The sequence below is a fragment of the Carettochelys insculpta genome, chromosome 8 (assembly GCF_033958435.1).
Source record: "Carettochelys insculpta isolate YL-2023 chromosome 8, ASM3395843v1, whole genome shotgun sequence".
Lineage (NCBI taxonomy): Eukaryota > Metazoa > Chordata > Testudines > Carettochelyidae > Carettochelys > Carettochelys insculpta.
The window spans coordinates 13,689,339-13,702,141 of NC_134144.1; the positions used below are offsets into that span (position 1 = coordinate 13,689,339).

At 45.0% G+C, this 12,803-nt stretch overlaps 2 protein-coding genes across 8 annotated transcripts in view; one reads left to right on the forward strand and one right to left on the reverse strand.

The window, feature by feature from the left end:
- Nucleotides 1–1,526: 1,526 nt before the first annotated feature.
- On the reverse strand, nt 1,527–11,412 carry NDUFB3 (NADH:ubiquinone oxidoreductase subunit B3). 2 transcript variants are annotated; one of them, XM_075000639.1, is made up of 3 exons: nt 11,226–11,412; nt 8,812–8,953; nt 1,527–1,805 (listed from the first exon to the last, which is right to left on the reverse strand). In XM_075000639.1, the coding sequence occupies exons 2-3, from the start codon at nt 8,949–8,951 to the stop codon at nt 1,649–1,651; spliced, it is 297 nt and encodes a 98-aa protein (XP_074856740.1). In that variant the 5' UTR covers nt 8,952–8,953; nt 11,226–11,412; the 3' UTR covers nt 1,527–1,648. The 2 variants fall into 2 exon arrangements, with proteins under 2 accessions (XP_074856740.1, XP_074856739.1); XM_075000638.1 differs by having other exon boundaries at nt 11,221–11,407.
- A 171-nt stretch (nt 11,413–11,583) lies between these two features.
- The window catches only part of HYCC2 (hyccin PI4KA lipid kinase complex subunit 2), an 83,785-nt gene continuing 82,565 nt past the window's right edge, over nt 11,584–12,803 (forward strand). For 3 of the 6 annotated variants that reach the window (XM_075000633.1, XM_075000632.1, XM_075000634.1), the window contains exon 1: nt 11,584–12,483. The gene's annotated coding sequence lies outside the window, so the exon portion shown is untranslated. The remainder of the gene's footprint in view (nt 12,484–12,803) is intronic. The other 3 variants (XM_075000631.1, XM_075000636.1, XM_075000637.1) reach the window with 3 other exon arrangements.

The window sequence follows — 12,803 nt, forward strand, 5'->3', positions numbered from 1 at the left end:
TCTCAAGTTACATGGGGCTTTAAACTTAAACTAGCTGAACTGCAGGAGTTAGAGTGGCGGTGGATTCCCCAGACTGCTGCTGACACTGGGGAATGCAACCGCTGAGTTACAACTACTGATCAACTGCTAAGCCAATTGTGGATCAAGAGTCATTTTACAGGCTGTGTCTACACGTGCCCCAGACTTCGAAATGGCCATGCAAATAGCCATTTCGAAGTTTACTAATGAAGCGCTGAAATGCATATTCAGCGCTTTATTAGCATGCGGGCGGCAGCGGCGCTTCGAAATTGACGAGCCTTGCAGCCGCGCGGCGCATCCCGACGGGGCTCCTTTTCGAAAGGGCCCCACCTACTTCGAAGTCCCCTTATTCCCATGAGAATAAGGGGACTTCGAAGAAGGTGGCGTCCTTTCGAAAAGGAGCCCCGTCGGGACGCGCCGCACGGTGGCAAGGCTCGTCAATTTCGAAGCGCCGCTGCCGCCCGCATGCTAATGAAGCGCTGAATATGCATTTCAGCGCTTCATTAGTAAACTTCGAAATGGCCATTTGCATGGCCATTTCGAAGTCTGGGGCACGTGTAGACACAGCCACAGTGAGCAAGACTCGTTCACCAGCAGGAACTCAAGTATGCTAACTTGAAGTAACTACTGAAGTGAAAACGAGCCCTATGTCAGGAGTTAAAAGGCTGGTTTTAGATGTTACATATGCTCCAGAACCTAAGTTTGCATTTTCTAAAGAAGTGCTTAGCCTTTTGTTTGCACAGATAACCTTAAAAGTGTGAAATAACTGTGATGTTATCCTAAGTCTGCAGACAGCACAGAGTAACACCTCTGAGGGCAGTTCCAACTCACTGCGGAGAGTTATCTGAGAAGGCTGATCAGTTTACTATTTTACAGCTGGTCAAAGCTTGCAAGAAAGAAGGGGTGATACAGGTGGAAAAAGCAGAGGTGGGGAAAGTACCCCAAAAGTTACTTGAGTAAAAGTGCAGCTGCTTTCACTTATGGGTGCAATCGAGATGTGACATATTTATTTTTGTGTGTGTGTGTGTGTGTGTGTGTGTGTGTGTGTGTACTTTTACTCAAGTAGTTTTCCAGAGGGCCACTGGCAACTTGTACTTAAGCAACCCCCTCCTTTTACTCAAGTAACTTTTTGGACAGTGGGAAAGTGCCCCCAAAGTTACTTGAGTACAAGTACAGCTTTGTGCGTGTTTAAAAGCACCGCCCCCCCCCACCTTTATTGTACTCTAGTACCCAGAAGTAGAAGCAGCTGCACTGTTACTCAAGTAACCTTTTGGGTACTTTTTCCACCTCTGGTGATAATATTGTGAAGCACTGCACAACAGATTACAGGTAGCGTCTTCTTTTGGAGGTTCAAGTTGGCAGACTACAACACTATTTCCTCACTAACTCTGTCAATGTTACACACCATCTCAGGCAGATCTCATTCTTCCATGCATCAGGTCAGGTTTATATTTGGAAGCATCACAGTATTTCTTTTCTCCCAGGAAAAAAAGACAAAACTACAGTGGCATGCTCTCGCTGATAAATTTTAATAGGCATCATTCTGCTTGCAACAAAAACAGTAAGCTATTGTATGATGTTTTAATTTAGAACTGCGTAAATAACTTTGAGAGGTTCTGCTATTCCATCTTCAGTGATGTCCTCCATTTTTCTTTGGAGGAAACAGTGTATATTCGACCCCGAGAGCTACCACAAAGGCTACAAATCCCCACTTGAAACCTTTGGTGAGAACGTCCAGAAGAGTGACAGGTTTTGCATATTCACCCAGATATCTCCATGCTTCATTGCTAGGAAAAAATAAAACCAAAAGATATAACAAATTTAAAATACCCAGTGAGATTCCATATACCAATACAAATGTATTTATCTGAAGAAAAAAAAAAAATCATCCCCCAAAGCTAAGTTGAAAATCTAAGGTTTTCATAGTTAAAGCATTCAAAAGTCAGGAAAGCTTAACTTCTGTGCCAGGAAAGATAATGGAGCAGGTAGTTAAGGAAGTCATCTGCAAGCACTTGGAAGGTAGTAAAGTGATAGGGAACAGCAAGCATGGTTTTGTAAAAAACAAATCATGTCAAACCAACCTGATAGCTTTTTTTGACACGATAACGAGACTCGTAGATAAGGGAGAAGCAGTGGATGTGGTATACCTAGACTTTAGTAAAGCATTTGATACTGTCTCGCATAATATTCTTATCGACAAACTAGGCAAGTCCAACTTAAATCGCGCTGCAATAAGGTGGGTGCATAACTGGCTGGCTAATCGCACCCAGAGAGTGGTTGTTAATGGTGCTCAATCCAGCTGGAAAAGCATAACAAGTGGGGTTCTGCAGGGGTCTGTTTTGGGACCAGTTCTGTTCAATATCTTCATTAATGATTTGGATATTGGCATAGAAAGTACGCTTATTAAGTTTGCAGATGATACCAAGCTGGGAGGGGTTGCAACTACCTTGGAGGATAAGGTCATAATTCAGAATGATCTAGATAAATTAGAGAAATGGTCTGAAGTAAACAGGATGAAGTTTAATAAAGATAGATGTAAGGTGCTGCACTTAGGAAGGAATAATCTGTTTCACACATACAGAATGGGAAAAGACTGTCTAGGAAGGAGTACAGCAGAAAGGCATCTAGGGGTTCTAGTAGATCACAAGTTAAATATGAGTCAACAGTGTGATGCTGTTGCAAAAAAAGCAAACATGACTCTGGGATGCATTAGCAGGTGTGTTGTGAACAAGACACGAGAAATCATTCTACCGCTCTACTCTGCGCTGGTTAGACCTCAGCTGGAATATTGTGTCCAGTTCTGGGCACCCCAATTCAAGAAAGATGTGGAGAAATTAGAGAAGGTCCAGAGAAGAGCAACTAGAATGATAAAAGGTCTGGAGAACATGACTTATGAAGAAAGGCTGAAAGAATTGGGCTTGTTTAGCTTGGAAAAAAAGAAGATTGAGGGGGGACATGATAGCGGTTTTCAGATATCTTAAAGGGTGTCATAAGGAGGAGGGAGAAAACTTGTTCTTCTTGGCCTCTGAGGAGAGAACAAGAGGCAATGGACTTAAGCTGCAGCAAGGGAAGTTTAGGTTGGACATTAGGAAAAAGTTCCTAACTGTCAGGGTGGTCAAGTCCTGGAATAAGTTGCCAAGGGAGGTTGTGGAATCTCCCTCGCTGGAGATATTTAAGAACAGATTAGATAGATGTCTATCAGGGATGGTGTAGATAGTGGTCGGTCCTGCCATCAGGGCAGGGGACTGGACTCGATGGCCTCTCGAGGCCCCTTCCGGTCCTAGTGTTCTATGATTCTATGAAATATGACATTAAGTCCCACTAAGCATCTGTCCTATGCCAACCTTTAATTTACAATGTTACATGATCACATAAGATATCTTCAGTAAGAAAACATTTTTTCTACAACTTGTGCTGTTTCTGTGTCATACTTACTATCTGTATGCCAGAAATGCAGAACCCGTGAGTTGTTTATATACACGATATGGACTGAATAATGTAAATGCTTCTTGCCACTTTTGAATGAGACAGATGTAATTATCATAGAATACTAGGACTGGAAGGGACCTCGAAAGGCCATCGAGTCCAGCCCCCTGCCCCAATGGCAGGACCAAGTATTGTCTAAACCATCCCTGATAGACATCTATCTAACCTGTTCTTAAATATCTCCAGCGATGGAGATTCCACAACCTCCCCGGGCAATTTATTCCTTTGTTTGACCACCCTGATAGTTAAGAACTTTTTCCTAATGCCCAACCTAAACCTCCCCTGCTGCAGTTTAAGCTCATTGCCTCTTGTTCTATCCTCAGAGGCCAAAAAGAACAAATTTCCTCCCTCCTCCTCATGACATCCTTTTAGTTACCTGAAAACCGCTATCATGTCCCCCCTCAATCTTCTCTTTTCCAAACTAAACAAGCCCAATTCTTTCAGCCTTTCTTCATAGGTCACATTCTCTAGACCTTTGATCATTCTTGTTGCTCTTTTCTGGACCCTCTCTAATCATCATTACTTTAACAGCTAGAAATTTTAGTTATACACCAGAACCTATTGTGCTAGGTGCTCAGGACCGTTCTGAGGCACACCCAGCGTATGCATCACAGTAGGGCACTGCAAAATTTGGGGTACCATGTGCTGTGTATGCCTGGGAGGAGTGTGGGCAATGGCAGTTCTGGCAGCCCCATTATCTGCCCCTGCCTGCACAGGTTCAGTGCTGGAGCTCCAGAAGCTCATCCCCAGGTTTTACCCCCAACTCTGCAGGCTGAACTCAGGCCCCATGCACCAAGTGGTGCAAATGTGGCCTGAAGGATTCCAGAGGAGCACGGGGTGCCCACAGCTGGAGAGAAACAGTGGTTTCCCTTTCACAGTGCTGCTTCTCTTTAGCCAGCAGCATCAGCTCCAACTGCTCCTTCAACTCATGTCTCCCACCTGTTGCTCTGACGCTACTCCCTGCCTTAAGGTTGCCAGCTCTCCAGGGCAAATGGCATCCAGTCCACTGGTCTGGGAGAATTGACATCCCCCTGCCCTCTCAGCTTCTGGCCCCACAACCCCCTCCAAACTGGTGGTTACTCCCCCAAAGGGTGCGTGTGTCGGTGCTGGACTGCACAGGGCAAAAGCACGGGTAGGGAGAGCCCTGTGGATGCTTGTGACTTAGTGAGGGATGTGTGTGAGCGACAGGCTGAGCAACTCTCACAAGCTGGGGATGTCCCTCTGCTGTCTGTAACCTAAGCTGGCCTGCAACACTTCTGTCCCTGAACAGAGAGTGGCGAGGAGCACAGCTGGTTTTGCATCAGAGGCTGGCAGTTGGAAGGTGAGGGGAGAGTGGGAAGGCAGTTAATTAGCCTGTGCTGAGGGGAGAGGGACAAAAGGAGGGGGCTAGACCCTGCCTTGGTGTGGCCCTCGGATCTCCCCTCACCAAGATGGATTTGAATGACCGTTTCTGGCTGCTGGACTGATACCTCTGTACTGTGCTGTGCCTCTGCTGACTAAAACTTCCTTTTCTACCTGCTGAATGAGAGCCACTCTTGCCTGCAGACAGGGTGCAGAGCTTGGGGACCCCTAAACCCCATCACAGCTGCAACAGCACTGGTAGGGACAGCCCTATGGATGCTGTATCCAGAAAAATAAAAGGAGTCCAAAACAGTTTACCATCTAATTGTAACGTATTAGACATCTCCTTGCTTGAGTCCTTACTGGTGCAGCACTAAGCCAGGGAGAGTGAGGTAGATATGCAGGAGAGGAAGGATACGATCCAGAGTGACCTAAACAAATTGAAAGACTGGGACTCCCCTGCAAAAAAAAACAAAAAAAACCACAGAGGTTCAACAAGAACAAGTGCAGAGTCCTGCAGTTAGGATGGAGGAGTCCCAAGCACTGCTACAGGCTGTTACTGGCTAAGCAGCAGTTCTGCAAAAAAAGACCTTGGGATTACAGTGGATGAGGGATACAAGTCAACAAAGTGCCCTTGTAGCCAAGAAGGCTAATGGTATATTGGGCTACACTAGTCTGAGCACTGCCAGCAGATGAAGGACAGTGATTATTCCCTTCTACTCAGTGTTGGTGAGGCCACATCTGGAGTACTGCATCCAGTTTTCTGCCCCCTGCTAAATGATGGATGTGGACAAACTGGAGAGAGTCCAGTGGAGGGTAGTGGTGTGTGACTTATAGGAAGAGGCTGAGGGAACAGATCTTATTTAATCTGCAGAAGAAACGAATGAGGCTTGATAGCAGCCTTCCGCTACCTGAGGATGGGCTCCAAAGAGGATGGAACCAAGCTGCTCTCAGCAGTGGCAGATGACAGAACTAAGCAGCAACAGTCTCAAGTTGCAGTGGGGGAGATCTATGTTGCAGATCAGGAAAATCTATTTAACTTAAGAGGGTGGTGAAGCATTGGAATGGGTTGCCTAGGGAGGTAGTGGAACCTCTATCTTTAGAGGATTTTAAGGCCAAGCTTGATAAAGCCCTGGCTGGAACAACCGATTTGGAGTTTGTCCTTGAGGTTGGATTAGTGAACTCCTGAGGTCTCCTCCAACCCTAATCTTCTATGATTCTACGAATTAACGCTCTCAACATAGTCTGAATGGACCTTTCTCAACAGTTTAAAAAGACTATGGACATTCTTTTTTTTTTCCTAAGATTTTCTCTTGACCATAAGTCTGTCTTACGAAAGCCTTTACCTCACTGAGCCTGTATGTGAGCTATGGCGGTTACTAGCACTTTAAAGATCATCTTCTCATATTATCAGATCCACCTGAAATATTAAATCCAACACATTCTGTGTTTTGTTCCAGAAACAAAGCTCTGAATTCCATCATCATATTTCCAGAGGATGCAGAGACATACTAAAGGAAAAAAATCCACCACAAGATAAGAACCTAAATCAGAACCACTATCACCACGCTTGACACTGACAGCCTGGATGAGAATCTCAGCAGATTTGTCAAGGACTGAATGGTCTGTCACACACACCCACACTTCCTCCTGCGTAGCTTGTCTCTTTAGCACAGGACTAAGGTACATGAAAGGGAGACTTGTTTGGTAGGTATGAGTACTATGTTTTAAGTGGATAAAGAATTTCAGTCTTCAGGGCTGTAAATCTGTGTTTGATCGTCAGGGCTAAATCTACATAGAAGTTGTATACAAAAAATTGTTACATTGGTCTTAGATTTCCCAGACTTTTGCTATGTGCTAGTACCAACTTAAAAAAAGAACTTGGAAAAGTTTTGCCACTTTAGGATTCATGGTACAAGATATTTTTCAGAAAGCATACATTAATAGAAGTAATAAACAGATCTTGATAGTGCTGTTATGTCTTCACTAGAGAGATCAGTATGCAACTAATTTTGGAGGCTTGTCTCAGTCTGGGTCTTAAAATTACTTTATACATAATTCTGCATTAGGAAAAGACATGCAGGTGAGGTACAACACTTTAATCCATTAAGAGATTCTGCACTTTTTCCCTTAGCTGATATTAAAAAAAAAAATCCAGTAGATAACTTATTTTTCCCCATCTCATAAGCCTGAGTTCTGAGAAACATAGCAATTTTTGCCTAGAAAAGGGAATAAACAGCATATGTTTTTCTCAGCCCTACACAGTATTTTGGAGCAGTTTCAGAGCAGTACATTTAAGAAGCATATGTGGGACAGGGAGTGGGATTCATTTACTGGCAATTTATGCTGCATTTTAGAAGAATATGTTGGAGTATGGCCATTTTAGTAAATTTGAAGAGAGAAATATTATTGTGCAGCAGATAAAATTATTTAAACAGACTGCATTTTGTACGCTTGAGCTTACAAAAACAGAATTAAAAAAAACACAATGTCAGAAGCTTAGAAAGAATGGTTCAGAACCAGCTGATAGCCCTAGAAAATTAGTATCTGTAAAACATCCAGTTACATTAACTGATGTACAAGTTAGTATAAACAGTCTGCACCTCCTGGACAAATAAAAGGAAATAAAAGATTATTCAATCCCCCTAAGCTCACCAGCAATAGGTCATAATAAAAGCTGATACAGCAATATGCATCCAACAGCTTGATTTAAAACATAAGATAAAAATGGCATAGCAGTACTGGAGGCAGCAGGTATGACTATGTCCCTGTAGAACAATGGCATAGTTATTGGTAAAGCTTTTGTCTTCCTGTAGCATGGGACAATGGAGCATGAGACCATGCTTTTCAATTCCGAAGAATGATAAAGGAGAATTACGTATTTCATCCCATTGTGACTCAGATCCAAGCACTGTCTCTACAGTGGTCTAAATAGTGTAGACCAGTGTTCCTTGTAAGCTGAGCACTTGGGCAGCTGCTCAGGAGTGATTCAGATGCTGCCCAGCTGATCACCAGAGTGCCCAGAACTAGCAGCATGTGTTTCATTTGGTGGTGCTCATCTGCAAATGCCTTGGTGCACGTAACAAAATGTATTCTACCCACGGCAGGAAAAAATTGGAGGGAACACAGGTGTGGACCACCTCTAGAGAGCCCAGTTTGGGGGGTAGGGACCAAAGTCAGGTCTTCTACAACTGGATTTACCTTAGAAGTTCTCTATACAAACGTCATGAACTCCCTAGCAAATGTAAAATAAAGCACCATGTCATCTGCTACTACAATTCAAAACTCCAATTAAAAGGCCCCAATTCAGCAAAACACAATCCCACTCTTGACTATAAATGCACGAGTAATCCTGGTCCTATTAAGCAAAGCATTTAAGTACAACTTAAGTTACGCTGAAAACAATTTCCAAGACCAGCATCTGATGAAGTGAGTCTGTGCTCACAAAAGCTCATGCTCAAAACTTTTCTGTTAGTCTGTAAGGTGCCACAGGACCCTTCGTTGCTGTTACAGATCCAGACTAACACGGCTACCCCTCTGATACTGAAAACAATGGGATTTAAGCCCATGCGTAAGTGTTTTGCTGAATACGGACAAGACTACTCACATTCGTAAATTTAAGCAGCAGTTCAATGAATTGCTGAACCAAAGCCAAGAGCGTGGAACCCCCTCCAACTTAAGTACTGGAGGGATAGCTCTGGCTAAAGGTAAATAGTGTGCCCATCTCTCCATTCAGCAGAATAAAACCTGGAAGGACGTGTCTTCATTTTATCATAAAACATCACAAAGAATGGCTGAACTTTACAATGAGAAACAACTCTCACAGTCATGCAATATTAGTAATGTCCACACATTTTTAGGTGCTGACTGACATACTCCAGGTGGAAAAATCGTCCACCATTACAAGGTTATCAGAAATGCATGTGTATGTATCTATAGCTCTAAATGATGCCTTCTCTCACTTACCGAAGCCATGGATCCCTGAGACCTCTCCTAGTCAGTCTTTCTTGGACGTCCTGTAGCGGAGTCCCTTCTATTTTCCATTGTTTAAGGTCAGGGAGATCCATTTTCCCATGACCATGCTCGTGCTCATGTCCATGCGCCATGCCTGCAGGAAGAGGTTAAAAAAAAAAATCCAGCTCTTATAAGATGCACAATTACATTTTGTCAGTTTTAGGACATAGGTTCTTTCTCCGTTGGAAAATTGGGGAGGAGAGGGAGAATGATTTCTAACACCATCATCATGCAATGAGGCAGCTTTGTAAACTGTACTCTTCAGAAAAGAAATAGGTGTTTTATTACTAGTTTTAACAACAACACAGATCCTTCAGACTGTGTTTCAAAAGTCAATGTTTTTGATTAGTATCAGAGAGGTAGCCATGTTACTCTGTATCTTCGAGAACAACAGAGTCCTGTGGCACCTTACAGACTAACAGAAATTTTGGAGCACAAGCTTTCATGGGCACTCTAGAGCAAATGTGTTACATTATTCTGAAAATATATTTATTGTTCAAGCAACTAGCCACACTCAACTGGCCAAATAGTCACATGACTAGTGGCTAGCATGTTGGACACTACAGTCCTAGCAAAGAGACACTAGCACAGCATCACACAGCTGTTCAGTGACAATACCTAGGATTTCTTAGCTCTCAATCCTTGCCCTACCTAGCCTGCACAGCCCCCCACCTACAGCAGAGGAGAATTATTTCTATGTTTATAGTGCTAGCAGGAAATCAAGATCAGAAGATACTATTTTTCTTTTTTTTTTTTTTTTTTTAAATTTAGCCAGTGACATGTAAATAAATTACAAAAATGCAAAGTTGGGTGTGATGGGGAGAATCAGGTGAAGGCGGAAAAGTGGAAGGAACACATCAGGAGGAGAGCTGGCGGAAGGAAGAGCACAAGCGGGTGGCAGAGATTCAAGTGACACAGGATGCCCATTCCCAGGGACAGCAATGGGTGTGAAGGAAGGGGGAGTGCTGGAAAGAGAAAAAGCACAATGGGTAACAGAGGGTTAAGCTACGTAGGCTGCCAAGATGAGACACCTAACAAATGCTTTGGTAGATAGGATTAAAATTCAAGATGATCAGGACAAATTGGAGAAATACTCTGAAGTAAATAGGATGTAATTCAATAAGGAGACAAATGCAAATTACTCCACTTAGCAAGGAATAATCTGAATCAGTTGCATACAAACGAAATGTGAAATGACTGTCTAAGCAGCACAGCAGAAAGGGATCTGGGAGTCATAGTAGAGCACTAGTTTAATATTAACAAACAATATAAACACTGCTGTAAAATAAAATCATTCTGAGCTGTTGTAAGCAGGCATGTTGTAAGTAAGAGATGAGAAGTAATTATTCCGCTCTACACTGCAGTGATTAGGCCTCTACCAGAGTACAGCGTTCAGTTCTAATTACCATATTTCAGGACAAATGTGGACAAATTGGAACAAGTCCAGAGAAGAGCAACAAAAATGATTAAAGCTCCAGAAAACATGACCTAGGGGCAAGACTGAAACTAAACTGTGTTCAGTTTAGAAATGAGAAGCTTCAGAGTGGACATGATAAGAGCTTTCAGATACCTGAAAGTTGTTACAAGGAAGAGGGACAAAAATGATTCTCCTTAACCTCTGAGGACAGGACAAGAAGCAATAGGCTTAAAGTGCAGCAAGGAAGGGTTAGGTTAGACATTATGAAAAACTCCCTATCAGGGTGATTAATCAATGCAATAAATTGCCTAGAGAGGCTGTGGGATCTCCCTTACTAGAGATTTTAAGGATCAGATTGGACTCTGACTTGCCCAGATAGGTTATATCCTATTGGGAAATTGAGACAGTGCGTGGGCGCAAGCCCATGTAGCTATATGATTCCCCCCTACAGGAGGGATCCACTAAACCCAGGACACCAAATAAATACAGGGAACAATTAAAGAGAAAAACATGGATGGGTGTTCAAAACTTTTCTGTTAGTCTATAAGGTGCCACAGAACCCTTCGTTGCTGTTTTGGATGGGTGTGGCAGTCATAGGGCCAAAAAGGGAGTGGGAAGGGGACACCAAGCAGAGACACCGGACAGTACCCACTGGGCCTCAAAGGCACCGGTGGACACCGCCCAGAGGAACTCTGCCCGCATCAGGGAAGGACAGCAGGCCCCGCCGTCGCAGTGCCCTCAATGGGCTATGGTGTGAGGGACTGGACTGGAGAAGCTCTTCCAGCCTATCCTAGAAGTCCGTACCACAGCACTCAGTGGGTGGGGGCGGTAAAGAAGCATACCGGGAAACATGACCAGCACTGGCACTGGCACTGGCACTGGCACTGGCGCCTCCCCTTCCCCTTCCCCTGCCCCTGCCCCTGCCCCTGGGCTCTTCCCGCTACCTGACCGCTCCGCGTTCCTGCTCCTTTGCTCCGGACACACGGCCCCCGGAAGCGGAAGTCCGTCTTGAATCGACGCCGACTGGGAACGAGACCAGACGCGAAGGTTCCGGGATCTTTTCCTACCCTTCCCCGGTCGAGCCAAGCCGACGCTTAGGCCCCGCCTCCTTTCGCCGCCGTTCTCAGAGGAAAATGCCAGTTTTCCAGCTCCGCCGCCCGGTGACCCTGGACTCGAGCACGAGGGAGGGGAGCGGTGGGAGCAGCCAATGAGCGCGGCGCTTGTTGGGGGCTGGAGCGGCCCAATGGGCGGGTGCGTTGTTGAGTTGCGGGGTTGGCCGCAGAGGAGGCAGGAAGGGGAAAGGGGGCGGCAGGTACCGGGGGTAGTCGCTGCGCTCCTCGTTGTAGGGGCTGGAAGGCCCCGTCCCGCTTGCGGTGTGGCAGTTAGTTCTCCCCCGCAGGGTGCTGGGGACGGGGTGGGCGCCGGGACCTTCTGCTCGCGGGACAGCCGGGACACGGGCTGGGGCAGCGCCCTGAGCCCCCGTTGTCCGCACAGAGCGAGAGCGGCGGAGGCTGCCGGGTCCCTCTCGAGGGCACCTGCCATGGCGCTTGGGGCCGCCGCCCTCACGGATCCATCCCCCTCTGTGTAGATCCTTCCTCTGGTACTCAGGAGCCCCCCCGCCTCCCTGTGGCAGTGGGGGACCCCTTCCACCGCCTTGTGTAGACTTGTTCCCCTGACACTTGGGGACCTTTTGCCTCCTCTCCCCGTGGCAATCCAGGAGCGTCCTCTTTACCGACACTCTTCTCGGGCGCGCTTCCTTACTGAGATCACAGTCCCCAAAAGGCAGGGGGATCCAGCTCAGGGACCCCACCCGCGTGCTCTCAAGGCATGCAGCAAGAGTCTTGAGAAAAGCATAGAATTTGGCAGGACAAGTTCACAAGCCTTATGACAGAGACAATTGTGTAGCTATGGGTTATGTAACCTCTCTGTTATACTTACAGACACACTGATACTCTCCAACAGAAAGCGACACAGGGTAGGACAGAAGTCCGCATCATAGAGTTCTGTAAGGAAATAATCCCTTCACGCATACGCTATATATACATACACACAGAGAGAGATAAAATATTGTAATGGTACTCGATAGAGAAGCACAGATTTTCTTAAGCAACATATTTGAATACCGGTTCTCAGTATAGCATCACATATTTGTTTTCTCAGGAAGAGTGGGGGGAAATATTGGCGAATTCTGAAATCTACAATAAAAGGTAAGTGGAAGCTTGGTGTTTCTTTGGTCAGATATTCTCTAATGTATTTACTGTTTTATTTCTTTAGCTCACTGCCACTGTGGAATACGTGAAGAGAATGAGTAGCATAAACTCTAATAATCATAATGGTACCCTTTGTGTGCTGTTTTTAAGAGTTAATTGTATTTTCATCTGGTTAGTGCAAGTTGTTTTTCCTTTCATGAATGGGAATATAGTCCTTGCTTTTAGCTTTAATCTGAGAAGTAAATGGTAAAATATTAAACTGATGGTTTTACTATAATTTCATCTTTTGTACCAGCATACACATGTTGAAATGATAT

Excerpts from the sequence above, each read along its gene's own strand:
- NDUFB3 (XM_075000639.1), bottom strand. The coding sequence starts at position 8,951 with ATGGCGCATGGACATGAGCACGAGCATGGTCATGGGAAAATGGATCTC. Across the intron at positions 1,806-8,811 it reads CTCAGGGATCCATGGCTTCG|CAATGAAGCATGGAGATATC; the intron begins GTAAGTGAGAGA and ends ATTTTTTCCTAG.